This window comes from Gossypium hirsutum, chromosome D05, assembly GCF_007990345.1.
Source record: "Gossypium hirsutum isolate 1008001.06 chromosome D05, Gossypium_hirsutum_v2.1, whole genome shotgun sequence".
NCBI lineage: Eukaryota > Viridiplantae > Streptophyta > Magnoliopsida > Malvales > Malvaceae > Gossypium > Gossypium hirsutum.
Genome location: NC_053441.1, coordinates 21,435,704 through 21,450,435, shown reverse-complemented (window position 1 = coordinate 21,450,435; position 14,732 = coordinate 21,435,704). Strand labels below are relative to the sequence as shown.

General features: G+C 32.8%; 3 protein-coding genes across 4 annotated transcripts; all 3 read left to right on the top strand.

The window, feature by feature from the left end:
• The first annotated feature begins 7,742 nt into the window (after positions 1-7,742).
• Positions 7,743-10,331, top strand: LOC121217841 (probable LL-diaminopimelate aminotransferase, chloroplastic). Its single transcript, XM_041094300.1, has 10 exons — positions 7,743-7,875; positions 7,973-8,001; positions 8,171-8,238; positions 8,414-8,530; positions 8,621-8,683; positions 8,764-8,868; positions 8,940-8,990; positions 9,077-9,397; positions 9,484-9,690; positions 9,788-10,331. The coding sequence occupies exons 1-10, from the start codon at positions 7,799-7,801 to the stop codon at positions 10,076-10,078; spliced, it is 1,329 nt and encodes a 442-aa protein (XP_040950234.1). The 5' UTR covers positions 7,743-7,798; the 3' UTR covers positions 10,079-10,331.
• Positions 10,332-10,352: 21 nt separating this feature from the next.
• LOC107957921 (3-dehydrosphinganine reductase TSC10B) lies at positions 10,353-11,851 on the top strand. 2 transcript variants are annotated; one of them, XM_041094302.1, is made up of 3 exons: positions 10,353-11,086; positions 11,163-11,298; positions 11,460-11,851. In XM_041094302.1, exons 1-3 carry the CDS (start codon positions 10,574-10,576, stop codon positions 11,765-11,767), a joined length of 957 nt encoding a protein of 318 aa, XP_040950236.1. In that variant the 5' UTR covers positions 10,353-10,573; the 3' UTR covers positions 11,768-11,851. The 2 variants fall into 2 exon arrangements, with proteins under 2 accessions (XP_040950236.1, XP_040950235.1); XM_041094301.1 differs by having other exon boundaries at positions 11,163-11,310.
• Positions 11,852-12,764: 913 nt separating this feature from the next.
• LOC121217842 (3-dehydrosphinganine reductase TSC10A) lies at positions 12,765-14,292 on the top strand. Its single transcript, XM_041094303.1, has 3 exons — positions 12,765-13,453; positions 13,697-13,844; positions 13,941-14,292. Exons 1-3 carry the CDS (start codon positions 12,941-12,943, stop codon positions 14,249-14,251), a joined length of 972 nt encoding a protein of 323 aa, XP_040950237.1. The 5' UTR covers positions 12,765-12,940; the 3' UTR covers positions 14,252-14,292.
• Positions 14,293-14,732: the final 440 nt, after the last annotated feature.

Sequence of the window (14,732 nt, the reverse complement as noted above, 5' to 3'; positions counted from 1 at the left end):
GTGAGACAAGGTCAAAATGATTTCGGGTTCCCCTATTCTGACTTTGGAAAATCATAAAAAATTGTAGAAAAATAATTAGTGGCTTAAATTTATATGTTTAAAATCCTTAATGAGTCTATTTTTCAAAAAAAAAAAACAAACAAGAACATCATCTGAATCTTGTACAAGGAGATAATTAATTTTTAGTAAAGAAGGGTCAAAGCTGTCAGACAGCAAAATAGGGATGACTGTAAAGAATAAACTGTACTTATTGGCTAAACCAAAAATTCTGAAAATTTTATGGTAAGAAGATATGTGAGTCTAGTTTCGAGGAAATTAGCGGATCTTAATTTTGAGTTCCGTAGCTCAAGATATAAATAATTTAGTGACTATAACTCAAGGAGACAGCTCTGAATGAACTATAAATAATAATGGGATTATAGAGAATGTTACATATGAACATGAAATGTATTAAATTAATGATTAAATTTATTTATTTAAATCTAGAAAATTCAAATACGAAGCTAGATCGAGGAAAAGAAAAAGTTTGGGATTAGTAGATTTTTACATACGAACAAGTATCGAGGTAAGTTCGTGTAACTTGAATTATATTCTTAAATGCTAGAAATGTTTGTTATTGATGTGAATATGATTTGAATGTTCATTGTATGAAAATTAATGAAACATTGATATATTTGATAAAAAGGGAAAGAAATCTCGGTTGAATGGAAGGAAAATTCGATGGATCTCTGAAAAGGAATTGACGGTAAAAAAGATCTAGCTTAGACGGGTGATCCTATCTTGATATAGCCCTCCCAAAGAATATGTGGAAAATGGATTTAGCCCGGACGGGTAATCCAAATTAGGGTCTGAATTTAGCCTGGACTGGTAATTCAGATCCAAGCTCATTAGAGTAATTGTCATTGCAGGGGATTTAGCCTGGACTGGTAATCCCGACAATACTCTATGAGTTTATATTACAGGGGATTTAGCCTAGACTGGTAATCCCGCTGTAAGGATTAGGTTCGCGGGAGTGTGCTCTCTGAAATAGAAATGTGCACACATGAATATGAATTGACGGACCCAGATTTGTACACTAAAGTGTACCCCTGAAAATCCATCGAAATTTCAAAAAATTCAATGGGATAAATATGGAAAAATAACAAGGAAATGGAAATCATGGTATTGATGAGCTCATCAATAATGGTATATATATTATTGATACATGGAAATTATTGAACTAACTTGAATGTTGAGTTTGTGCATGTTAAGGGAATAATGCATTGAATGGATGTATGAATTTTTATTGCATTGTATTGAAAATATTAGGTAAGTATAATTCTTGTTACATGAGCTTACTAAGCATAAAGTGTTTACCCTGTTTCGTTTTCCCCTGTGTTGTAGTGTTAAGAGCTCGGAGGTTGGATTTGGTTGGAGATGCATCACACTATCAACCTCAAGATCTCGGTATATAAAGAAACTTTATTTTGGAAATCAATGGCATGTATAAACTAGTAAAGTAAATGTTAATGTGAAATGAATGTATGGTTAGCCATTGGTATGGATAACAAATTTTGGTTTTGGTATGTGATGAGGTTATGTTATGAATATGTTAAATCTATCTTGAAAATATGTTGAAATGAATTGGTTGTGTTGGATTGGTCTCGGTTTAAAATTGTAGGGAAGATTAGATATTTATAAAGGGGTTATATTGAGTTAAAAAAAACTTTGGGATTTTACGAAAAATTTCTTATGGTTTCGATTTAATCCCGGTTTGGTCCCGATGTATGTTTTGGGCTTCGAAGGCCCACCCAAGGGACGTCATGACATGTTTCGATAAATGAATAGTATTTAACTCGTAATAACAAAAAATTATTCAGTAAAATCTGGTAATGCCTCATACCCTATTTTGGCGACGAATATGGGTAGGGGTATTACAGGTAATTACATTTATTACTGTTATAAATCCTGACTCGATCATGGGAGTTTAGTAATATGGATCTCAGATTATAGAAGTTGTATTACTGCACTGGTTGTTATTGGGACTACTTTCGATTTTCCTCTTCTATTTGGAGAGTACTATTGATGTTGAGGTATTGTTCCATCTATACCGTTGAAACGCTGGTCCTATTATGACACTATGGTTTTTAATCTATCTGATGATTGTAGCTTCAGAATAATTCAAAGCTTCGGTGTTAATAATTGAAATAGCTTTATTATATAATTTCTTTTCAATTTTCGTGAAATAGTTTTCTATGGTAACCACGCCAATGATACAATTATTACAGAAAGATATAAGATTTGAATGGTAAAGTTTTTACAAAATGAAAGCTCTATTGACTGAAACACCAGTTCTGGTTCGGCCTGAATCGGGTAAGGAATTTGTTATTTATAGTGATGCATTATTGAATGGGTTAGACTGTGTTTTGATGCAGTAAGGCAAAGTAATAGCCTATACTTCCAGACAGTTAAAAATCGTATGAAAAGAATTGTCCGATACATGATTTAGATTTGACAACTATTGCATTTATACTGAAAATTTGCCGACATTATCTGTTTGGCGAAAAATACCATATATTTATTGATCATAAAAGTTTAAATTATTTGATGTCGCAAAAATATTTGAATTTGAGACAGTGTAGATGACTTGAACTGATGGAAGATTATGATTTGACAATTGAATATCACTTGGGAAAAACGAATGTGGTTGTAAATACTTTAAGTAGAAAGTCTCTGTTTGCCTTGCGAGCCATGGATACCTTATTGCAATTGTCTGATAATGGCTCAATTTTAGCTGAGCTTAAAGCTAAACTGATGTTTTTACAACAGATCTGTGAAGCTCAAAAAAGTGACAATGAGTTGCAAGTTAAACGAGTATAGTATGAATTAACTTCTAACTTAGAATTTCAAATAGGACCCGATGATTGTCTATTATTTCAAGGTCCTGTGTACCGAAGGATTCAGAGCTTGTACAGAAAATTTTACACAAATACTCACAGTGGTACTATGTATGTTCATGCAGGGAATAATAAAATGCATAACGATTTAAAACAGATGTACTGGTAGTCCGGAATGAAATATGGTATTTCTGAAATTGTATTTAAATGTTTGATATGTCAGTAAGTTAAAGTTGAACATCAGGTACTAATACTTTTGGGACTGTTACAGTCAGTGACGATACCGAAATGGAAACGGGATAAAGTTATTATGGATTTTGTATCGGGATTACACCTGTCTCTGAAAAAGAAAGATGCTATTGGGTAATCGTCGATTGTTTGACGAAGTCTACATATTTGTTCCTAGTATGAATGGATTTCTCACTTAATAAATTGTCTGAATTATATGTTTCTGATATTGTTAGATTACATGGTGTGCCAGTTTCTGTTATTTCTGATAGAGATCCACGGTTCATATCCTGATTTTGGAACAAATTACAAAAAGCTTTGGGTACGTGGTTACATTTTAGTACCTTATTTCATCCTCAAACGGATGGTCAATCTAAACGAGTGATTCAGATTTTTGAAAATTTATTTCGGTGCTATGTTTTAGAATTCGAAGGCAATTGGAAAAGAAATAATTGCCGTTAGTCGAATTCACATACAATAATAGTTATCAGTTAAGTATAAAATGGCACCGTACGAGGCTCTATATGGTCGTAAATGTAGAACTCTATTGTATTAGACTGAACTCAGTGAGAAAAGATACATGGAGTTGATCTGATTCATAAAACTGAAGAAAGGTGAAAATGATCCGAGACAGTTTAAAAGCAGTATCTGATCGTCAGAAATTTTATGTGGATTTAAAACGAAAAGAAATAGAGTTTCAAATTAACGACAAGGTATTCTTGAAAGTTTCACCTTGGAAGAAAATTTTCTGATTTGATCGTAAAGGCAAATTGAGTCCTCAATATATTGGACAGTATTAAATTATTAAAAGGATCAGACCTGTTGCTTATCGATTAGCATTACTGCCAGAATTTGACAGAATTCATGATGTTTTTCATATGTTATGTTACAACGGTACCGAACATAAAGATATATGAAGACCAAGTGGTAGAGACTCATGTCATTATATGACAATGAGGATATTCTTGGTGTAGCCTCTGGTGAGATGTAAACCGGATTGACAAAACACAACATGAAGATATGTGTAAGATCATGTGAGAGAAGCCCCATGACACACATAGAGATGGTTCGCCAGGACAGTAAACACGAAATCCTTTAGAAAACCTTTGTGGTGTATTTTGTGATGCCTTTGTGTCGTATTTTGTGATGTATTTGTTGCGTTTCTTGTGATGTCTTTATGGCATATTCTGTGCTGCCTTTATGGTGTATTCTATGATGCCTTCAAAGAATTGGTTTGAGAGGTGCTACAATATCTTTAAGAGGTGCAGGTAACTTTTTAATCTCAGCCCACACTGCATATTGATAAAATCTGGATACAATAAAAGTAAGAGAGAAAATAGAGCTACTGCCAGACTTATAAATTTCATCACTTACTCAAACCTTAAAAATATTATTATAATTATGTTACATCATCACTTACCAATTCATATAACTTTCTATCTCATTCTTAAAATATTTTTTATTCTCTCTCAACTAAATAATACTTAAAATACAATTTAATTTATTAATGTGGGTGGTTTTTTTAACATATTGATGGCCATGTGATTTGAATATCAAAGCCACGCACTTACGTATGCATCATGGTTAAATTTTTAATGTTTTTTTAAATTAGATTGAAGATCAAATTGGTTAGATCATCGATTTTTTGGTCCTATCAATTTAGCGGATCTGATTAAAAAGTTAAAAACTGTTCAAAGATCTAGTTCAATCGATTTTTTAGTTGATTCAATCAGTTTGTATTGATTCATGATCTAAATGATTCAAATCACTTTTCGAATCAATCTATCGACCGATTCTTAATTCAATTAATCTGATCCGGTTCAAACAACACCGGTTAAACTTTAACTTTAGACTAAAAGTAAAGTGTTTGATTTTTAAAAGGTTGGTTTTAAAGTTATGAATAAAAAAATGGAATAAAAGATGTGGGACGTTTGTATTTGATTTATTGTTTTAAATTTAAATTCAATGAATGTGAGTGTAGAAAGGTAGGGAAGGAAGAGGAGAAAATTAAGAGTAGGCTGTGTGTGGGAGTTATGTGGGCGTATAAAATTGCGGTGTTTGATTGATAGTAAAGCATTCATTTAAACATGTGGAAATTCAGGCCTGCAGACGAAGCTCCTGCACGTGGCGGAGAGAAAGTCAACTGCCGCTTCTTTACTTGGACCTTTTCTCGCCACCCCATCTTAAACTCTGCTATTCTAATTCCAATCTACAATACGGGTAAATAATTTTATTTTGTTTTGTTTTTTATATATTTTAAATACGTAAATTAATAAATGAATGTTGGGATTAGTCTCTCTCATTACATTATATTTGAAAGAAATACGTAAATTAATAAAAGATTAATGGGATTAGTGCTTCTCATTACATTTTTTTGGGTAAAGGTGTTATTAGGTTAATATTAATATATTTTATATTTATTAGAGATTTAGAAATACGATTTAAGAGGTAGGGACGAAGTTAGAAATTTTTTTGAGGGTCGGAATTAAATTATATATTTTTATGATAGGAAAAATGTAATTTCGTCATTTTAATAGTCTATATATTAATAATTTTTAGATTATTAAATCAAAGTTTAATCATTTTGGGAGGGGATAAAGTATAATTTTACTATTACTAATTTAAAATTTTATAAATTATAAAAGACTTGAATGAGAAATTTTCTATTTTATGACTAGCCCCTGCTAGCCCTCTTTAGATCTGCCCCTGTTTATATTTGTTCAAATTCACTAAAGCTCATTTTAGGCTCACTTATATTATTTTTATTTTTTTTGAAATTGTTTATATTATTTAATAATTTTATTTTTATTTATTAAAAAATTATATATAGTCATCTTAATATATTTTAAAATGTTTACATTATATAGTACTATGTATTATTATAAATTTAAATTTTATGTGTTATTTACATAATATATAAAGTTAATATATTATATTATATTATATTATAAACTTTAAAAAATTAATTGGATTGAAATTTTGAATGATTAAATCCGAGTGCGACTCATATTTTAAATAGACCTAAATTTATTTTTTTAGATATAATATATTTACGGAAATTCTCCCAAAATTTAGATGGAATTTCAGTTCCCATAAAAGAAGTCTATTTCATAGAGGCTTAGGCATTTAATTGTATAGTATCTAAGTTGGAGAATCGAGCAAGGCAAAGCAAAGTTTTTCCAGTCTCGTGAGTGAGAGAGATATATACAAAATTCCACACTGACACTGATGGAAGGTATAGTCTGAGTTAAAGGACAATCCTGGATGATAAGCTTATAAACTCTACATTCATGTCTTGTTTCTCACCCCAAGCTGTTAATCTCCATTAATGGTTGAAATGAGGTTATTATATATACACATATATTATCACCAAAAATTTATGAAAGGTGAGATGCTTTTTTTCCATGTATGGTGTTTTTCAATTTCCATGCAAAACCTTCAATCCATTCACTAAAACCAATTCCCAATGTGTCTTTGAACGCATCAATGCAAAGTCAGCATCGTAATGGAAAACGTCCCACAGTCACAATTCAGCTGTCCCACGACTCCTTTTTAAGCAGCCACTGGCTGGCTCACCACTCAGCAGCTGACGGAGTCATGGTGCCTAAAAAAAAAGTGAATTAGCTTGTGCCATGTGGCTGAATCAACTTTCTTCTTAAATTAGTAGACTCAATTAACCATGCATGTAGTCTTATTAATGTTGCAATAGACTTTTTCTGGAAAAAAATTTTGATGCCTCGTTAAATAATGGGACATTACAAATCGTGGTAAGTTCAAGGAATCATCCAGGGTAGAAGTTTTTGCATTGGAAAAGCATGCTGTAGTGTGGAAATTTAATGTTGGGTTATGAATATTGAATATAATCCTTTAAATAAGATATAAAAAAAATAATTTAAGTTATGATAATTTTAAAATATTTATATTTAGATACCCATAAAATAACCTTATATCGCCAAATTTTAAAATATACCAATGATACTATACATTCATTTATATATAGTATTTTCTCTAAATTTAAAAAACTTGACATAAATAATTAAAAATTAGAAGAAGAGATAAAAGAAAAAATTGAAAATAAATAAAAATAAAACCAACAATTAAAAATTAAATAAGAACCTTAAAAAAACATTAATAGAACATTGAAAAATTATAGCCTGTATTATCAAACTTTGTTATTTGTTTAAAAGTTAATTTTTTTTAAAAAAATAGGTTACACAAAAATAAAAAAAATATTAACTTTTGGAAAAAAAACTAAAAATAATTTAAAAAATTGTAAAAAAAGAAAAGATGTTTGTTTATTATTTAAAAAAATTAATTATTTTAAATAATGCCATTAAAATTAATTTAAGTTAAAAAAATTAAATATAGATTTTTAAGATGATACTAATATAAGTTATACCCTAGAAAATTATTGGTATACAATATTATCTCTCGTGTTTTAGACAACATAAGTGGAAAATAGTATCTTCATGCAGTCAAATGGGTGGTGGCGTGAGCAGATTGATCACATTATGTTTTGTTTGTTTCCAGGAACCTCCACAGCAAATTCTGTTTCACATCCACAAATAGTGATGGTCCCCCATTGTTCATTGTTCTCAGTCGGTCACGATGTTAAGTATATATATCCATTGTAAATCCCATTAAACAATATCCCATAATCAAAAGCCCTTCACCCCAAATCTGAAACACACACAATGTATTATTCTCAGTTCTTATCCCGGGTTTGCATGCCTCATGCAGTGTTATTACAACCTAAAGAAAGTTGGAACAGGTTATTGACTATATTAATCAAATGTTTCTTATATACTATCATCTTTTTCAGTACTTTTGCTTCTGAATGACACTTTTATTTTCCGTGTAATTTACAGTTCAAAATCAAATGATGAAATCATAGTTGGTAAGTATTTATTTATTTTTTTCCCTCAAAATTTTGATGAATATGATTATCGGATATGAATATTTGTCAGATGTCAAAATGTTATTAAATTGTATTGTTTGAGAGTCTTATTCTCGTACTCGAAGTTATGTACTAATTAGCAAGTATGAATTCCATGTCATTATTGTAGGTCATTGCACGAAGGTCCCACGAAATTCGAACTTGGAGAACCTACGTAGTGGATATCTTTTTCCTGAGGTGGGATCATGGCCATGGGTGCATCTCAATTTATGTTAGCATGTTTATTTTCCCATATGCTAACGTCTGCATGAAATGCAGAAGTTGCAGTAGTATCAAATATGACTTAATGAAATCTCTAAAATTCTTCTTTAGACTTTTCCATGGCCTTACCTTTGGTATTTCCCTTATTTAGATATCCAGGCATGAATCTGAACACTTGCGGAGGAACCCAGATGCAAGCTTAATAAGACTTGGAATTGGCGATACAACACAGCCTATACCAGACACCATAACACTAGCAATGGCTGAGGTACTAACCAATTAGCCTTGTTGAACTTAAAAGTACTTCTCCATTTCTTCATGTTTTCAAACTTTTTTTTCCTGGTTTATGAAATTGCAGCAAGTTCGTGGCCTATCAACGATTCAAGGTTATAGAGGATATGGAGCTGAACAAGGCAACATGGTAATTATGTCTTTTTTTTTCTTTTTCTTTTCCCATGTAGCTAAGCTTAATGTGGAAAGATCTTCCTTTCTTTTTTGCAGCCATTAAGGAAGGCAATTGCAGGAAAATTTTACCAGGATATGGGTATTAAAGCTAATGAGATTTTCGTATCGGACGGTGCACAATGCGACATTTCTCGCCTTCAGGTACCAACCATTTCATACTCATTGTATCAGTCTATCATCTGAATACAAACGATTAACCACTCCATTTGCAGATGCTTCTAGGATCCAATGTTACAGTGGCTGTGCAGGACCCATCTTTCCCTGTAAGCTTATCAAGTCTTTCATTTAACCTTATTTTACTTGCACGCTATTTGCCACCACTTTGATGGGCCAAAATTTTTGGGGACAGGCCTATATTGATTCAAGTGTCCTGGTTGGTCAAGCTGGTGAGTTAGAAGAGGAAACAGGCAAGTATGGGAACATTATCTATATGAACTGCGGGCCTGAGAATGATTTCTTCCCTGATCTATCAACAATCCCAAGGACAGATATCATTTTCCTTTGTTCACCAAACAATCCCACGGGCCATGCTGCATCATGGCAGCAACTAAAGCAACTCGTAGCGTTCGCAAAGGCCAATGGGTCGATCATAGTGCATGACTCTGCCTATGCTGCTTATATCAGAGATGGAAGCCCGAGGTCCATCTTTGCAATTCCTGGAGCCAAAGAGGTAGGTTGGTCAGTTTTATTCGATCATCTTCGTTTATCACCTAGATTTACTGCAATTTTTAACGTGAAGAAGGGTTGTCATTGCAGGTTGCCATTGAAATTTCATCCTTCTCCAAATTTGCTGGTTTTACAGGCGTCCGACTTGGCTGGACGGTGGTCCCTGAGGAGCTCTTGTACTCCAACGGCTTCCCTGTTATAAAGGATTTCAACCGCATTGTTTGCACTTGCTTTAATGGCGCATCAAATATTGCCCAGGCTGGAGGCCTTGCATGCCTTTCAACAGATGGTTATCAGGTACATAATTGGACCCTATGTTACTTAGATATCAAATAAAGTTATATTTAAATTTTTATATAGTAGTCTATATATATTGCTGTTACCATGGTTGCAGGACCTATGCAAGGTGATTGACTACTACATGGAGAATGCTAAAATACTGGTAGATGGATTTACATCACTTGGATGGAAGGTTTATGGTGGGAAGAATGCACCCTATATATGGGTACACTTTCCAGGAATGAGTTCCTGGAATGTATTCGCTGAAATTCTGAAGAAAACAAACATAGTGACAATTCCAGGGAGGGGATTTGGACCTGCGGGCGAAGAGTATATTAGAGTCAGTGCATTTGGTCAAAGACAAATTACTTTAGAAGCTTTAAGGCGGCTCAATTCTTTTCTATAAATGTTACCTCAAATATAAATTATAAGCAAGGGGAACATATATTAAATTTCCTTTTACTTGTCCTAATATATGTGTGTGGTAGCTACCAAAAGATATAATCAACTCCACTAGCAGCCACCACTTGCCTTTCCTCTTTTCTTTATTCTTGAAAATGAATCGGCTTCACCTTCTTTGCTCTTATTTCTATTGTATGATATCATGTAGTTGCATTATAAATTTATAAATAGAAAAAGAAGATGAATTCTTTTTTTAATTTTTGAAATGATAGTTAGTATTTGATTATTAGGCATCCTGTTAGCACCCAAAGATCATCCAGTTTATTAAAGCTTAATTGATAGACTACAGTACAACAACACCAGCTTTCAGATTTATGCTCAAAACTTGAGGATTATTCCCGAATTCAAGGAAAAAGCGGTAAATAATGTTAGACCCCATATGGAGAGAGATGCTTGCTTAACCTTAATTATTTCTCTCCCTAAAACAAATTAAACTTCAATGGTGCTCTTCGGTCTTCTCCTCCTACCAATCCTTCTCCTCCTCCTCTACTTCATCGTTCGGCCCCGGCCCATTAACATACCTATTAAAAACCGACACGTTTTCATAACAGGCGGTTCAATGGGCATCGGGCTAGCCATAGCCAAACAAGCTGCATCGGAGGGAGCGCGTATTTCCCTCTTGGCTCGCTCCGTTGACCGGCTCCAAAAAGCAAAGGAATCAATCTGTCAAGCCTATGAAGTCGAGGTCTCGATCTTTAGTGCTGATGTTCGTGACTACGATGCCGTTGAGCGTGCGATAAAAGAGGCTGGCCCTATCGATGTTCTAGTAGTTAACCATGGGGTGTATTACATGGAGGAGTTTGAGACCCAAGGACTAGATGTGATGAAGACGATGGTAGACGTGAATCTGATGGGAAGCTTCAATGTCATCAAAGCAGCTTTGCCGTTAATGAAGGATAAAAAGGACAAGGGACCTGCCTCCATTGCTCTTATGTCTTCAATGGCCGGCCAGGTTTAATATAAACCAAATGAGATATTAGCCTTGTATGATTCTTATACTCATGACGTACAATATTTAATAAATATAGGCGGGTATATATGGTTTTGCGGCTTACTCAGCAACCAAATTTGGGCTCAGAGGACTAGCAGAGGCATTGCAACAGGAACTTTTGGTGAACAACATTCATCTCTCTATCATTTTCCCTCCCGTTACTGAAACTTCGGGTATTGAACAAGGTTAATTTGGAATATATTTTTATTTTCTTTCAAATCATAGATTAACTTTTAATTTGTTTGCATTTGCCCCACCATAATTGTGTATATCGACAAGATTTTACTGTTATGAAGTTATAAAGTGGAGTTCATTTCTGTACTAACATTTGAAGCAAGGGAGAGAATGCCGGAAATCACCAAGATCATATTGGAGTCATCTCCTGGAATGAAAGCTGAAGAAGTTGGGAAGATAACAATACAAAGCATTAAATCAGGAAGTTTTAGCATACCCTGCAGGCTTGATGGACGAGCAGTGGCAATAGCTACAGCTGGTTTATCCCCTCAGACATCTTTCCTCATGGCATCTATTGAAGTGGTTTTTGCAGGTCTATTTCGCTTTGTAGCTCTGCTTTTGCAATGGAGAGGCTATGAGATTATAGAAAAATACAACTACTCGCATAAAAAACAGCAAGTGGAATAAATTTTAGATGAACGTCTCGCTATTGTTAATAGTAGAAGCAACCTTACTCTGATTAAAACAAAGACATAAAAATAAAATTAAAAAGTGTGCATTTTTGGTTTATATATGTCTATGTGTATGTATATGTTATAATTACTTTCAGATGGTTTCACTTGCAAAACTAGATTAGAGATCCATGTTAAAAAAGTAATTAGAGTTGGATTTTCATGGTAAAAAATATTATTCTAATAAGTAATTTTGAGAGTAATTATTTGTTCGGCCATAAATTCTATTATACGCGAGAAAATTCAATTTTTTTTCTTTCTTTTTAATAAAATGGCGACACATTGACATATATTTTTACATTTTAGACGTTCAGAAAAGTAAAAGTAACACTCAAAAAGAAAAATAGAGAAAAAATAAAAGTACTGCATTTTTTTTAAAGGGGAAAAGAGAGAACAAGGGCGGTAGTGATAAATAAGGGAGAAAGAATAATGAGAAATTCAAACGCGTTGATCTGCTAGTTCTTTCCGATGACAATTTTATCAAGCTAGTTTCACGATGTTAGAACTTTAGTTTTTATAAGCCGCGCTTCCTTAAGTGAAAGCTTAATTTCAAATTCGCCTATAGAAAAGTCACAAGAAATACACACAAAGTGTTTTAAAATTCGCCTATAGAAAAGTCACAAGAAAAACACACAAGGTGTTTGAGTAAATACTCTAAAAAAAGTATTTGATTCAACAACATAGTTTCAATTATGTTAACGGCTGAGATTAAATCTACCCACAAAATGAGAATACTAAGGGATTTAAACTCTATACAATCTTTTCCCTTAAGTTACAAAATAGTCACTATATGGACTGTTTTTGGAGAGGAAAAAAATAAAATAAAGATAAAAGTAAATAAAAGAAAAAGAAATATAAACTGAAATTCACCTTGGACTGGATCTATTTGTTTTTTTTTAATCTATTTTTGCCCTTGATTTATATAGGTGTTCAAAGAAAAAACTCTCTAGCCGAAATATTATAGTTTTGGGTATTGGGAGTTTGGGCTAGGGCAAAATGGGTCTGTACGTTCATATTTATGCTTAAAACTTGCGTATTATTCCCGAATAGAAGGGGTAAATAATGTTAGACTAGAGAGAGATACTTGTTTAACCTTAATTATTTCTCTCCCTAAACAAATTAAACTTCAATGGTGCTCTTCGGTCTTCTCCTCCTACCAATCCTTCTCCTCCTCCTCTACTTCATCGTTCGGCCCCGGCCCATTAACATACCTATTAAAAACCGACACGTTTTCATAACAGGCGGTTCAATGGGCATCGGGCTAGCCATAGCCAAACAAGCTGCATCGGAGGGAGCGCGTATTTCCCTCTTGGCTCGTTCCGTTGACCAGCTCCAAAAAGCAAAGGAATCAATCTGTCAAGCCTATGAAGTCGAGGTCTCGATCTTTAGTGCCGATGTTCGTGACTACGATGCCGTTGAGCGTGCGATAAACGAGGCTGGCAGTATCAATGTTCTAGTAGTTAACGATGGGGTGTATTACCTTGAGGAGTTTGAGACCCAAGGACTAGATGTGATGAAGACGATGATAGACGTGAATCTGATGGGAAGCTTCAATGTCATCAAAGCAGCTTTGCCGTTGATGAAGGATAGAAAAGACAAGGGACCTGCCTCCATTGCTCTTATGTCTTCAATGGCCGGCCAGGTTTAGTTGTAGCTTAGTTGTTACGTTTTAGGTTTTAATACTAATAATCTTCTCTGTTATTATAATTTTTGCATAAATTCTATCCCCGTTCCATTTTCTTTTTCGAAATTTAAAAAAAACATTAAAACATTAAAAAAAAGAGATATTAGCCTTGATTGGTTCTTATAATCATTTGGAAAAATAAAAAATATATATTTGAAGCTATTTTTAGCCATTTTAAGTGGGTTTATATAATAAATATAGGTGGGTACATATGGTTTTGCGGCTTATTCAGCCACTAAATTTGGGCTTAGAGGATTAGCAGAAGCATTGCAACAAGAAGTTTTGGAGAATAACATCCATCTTTCTTTAATTTTCCCTCCCGTGACTGAAACTCCGGGATTTGAACAAGGTTAGAGTTTTTTCTAATATAATTATTTTCTACAAAATAAATCAATTAATTAAAATTTTCATTGCATTAATTAACCATCCACGTGTGATTTTGAAGCAAGGAAAACAATGCCGGAAATCACCAAAATTATATCGAGCACATCTACGGAAATGAAAGCCGAAGAAGTTGGGAAGATAACAATACAAGGCATTAAATCAGGAAGTTTTATCATCCCCTGCAAGCTTGATGGGCGAGCACTGGCCATAGCTACAGCTGGTTTATCCCCTCAGAGATGTTTCATCATGGCGTCCCTTGAAGTGATTTTTGTCGGTCTGTTTCGGTTTGTAGCTCTGTTTTTGCAATGGAATTGGTATGGGATTATAAAAAAAAAAAAGGAAATTCAAGAAAAAGCCAGTTTGATTCACTGAAATAAAATAGAGTTGTTATGTAATATTAATATAATAGAATATAGTTATAATAGAATAAAGTTGTAATCAATAATCAATTGCTTGGTTGAATGGAATGGAATAGTAATCTAAAAAAAATATTTTAAGTATATAATTATTTTTATTTTTATTAAATTTTAATAGAATTATTACTAAATATAATTTAATAATATTTTAAATATAATTATTTTTATATTAAAATAATTAAAATTTTTTAATTTTTATATTAAAATATTTAAAATATTATATTTAAAGATTTAATATATTAAGATATTAATAATTCAATACTAAAAATTATAATAGATAATTTCTTTTACTTATGATCTCCCATTTATTCCTCTATTATCTTTTTCCAATGCTCTCCCCCTGCCCCCTCATTAAAACATTAAAACATGACACACGAGTGAAAAAAGTTTATATAATAAATATATTTGTAAAAAATAATTTTAAAAATAAATGAGAT

Excerpts from the sequence above, each read along its gene's own strand:
- LOC121217842 (XM_041094303.1), top strand. The coding sequence starts at position 12,941 with ATGGTGCTCTTCGGTCTTCTCCTCCTACCAATCCTTCTCCTCCTCCTC. Across the intron at positions 13,454-13,696 it reads TGTCTTCAATGGCCGGCCAG|GTGGGTACATATGGTTTTGC; the intron begins GTTTAGTTGTAG and ends TAATAAATATAG. Across the intron at positions 13,845-13,940 it reads AACTCCGGGATTTGAACAAG|CAAGGAAAACAATGCCGGAA; the intron begins GTTAGAGTTTTT and ends GTGATTTTGAAG.
- LOC121217841 (XM_041094300.1), top strand. The coding sequence starts at position 7,799 with ATGTATTATTCTCAGTTCTTATCCCGGGTTTGCATGCCTCATGCAGTG. Across the intron at positions 8,239-8,413 it reads GTGGATATCTTTTTCCTGAG|ATATCCAGGCATGAATCTGA; the intron begins GTGGGATCATGG and ends TCCCTTATTTAG. Across the intron at positions 9,398-9,483 it reads CAATTCCTGGAGCCAAAGAG|GTTGCCATTGAAATTTCATC; the intron begins GTAGGTTGGTCA and ends TTGTCATTGCAG.
- LOC107957921 (XM_041094301.1), top strand. The coding sequence starts at position 10,574 with ATGGTGCTCTTCGGTCTTCTCCTCCTACCAATCCTTCTCCTCCTCCTC. Across the intron at positions 11,087-11,162 it reads TGTCTTCAATGGCCGGCCAG|GCGGGTATATATGGTTTTGC; the intron begins GTTTAATATAAA and ends TAATAAATATAG. Across the intron at positions 11,311-11,459 it reads AACTTCGGGTATTGAACAAG|CAAGGGAGAGAATGCCGGAA; the intron begins GTTAATTTGGAA and ends TAACATTTGAAG.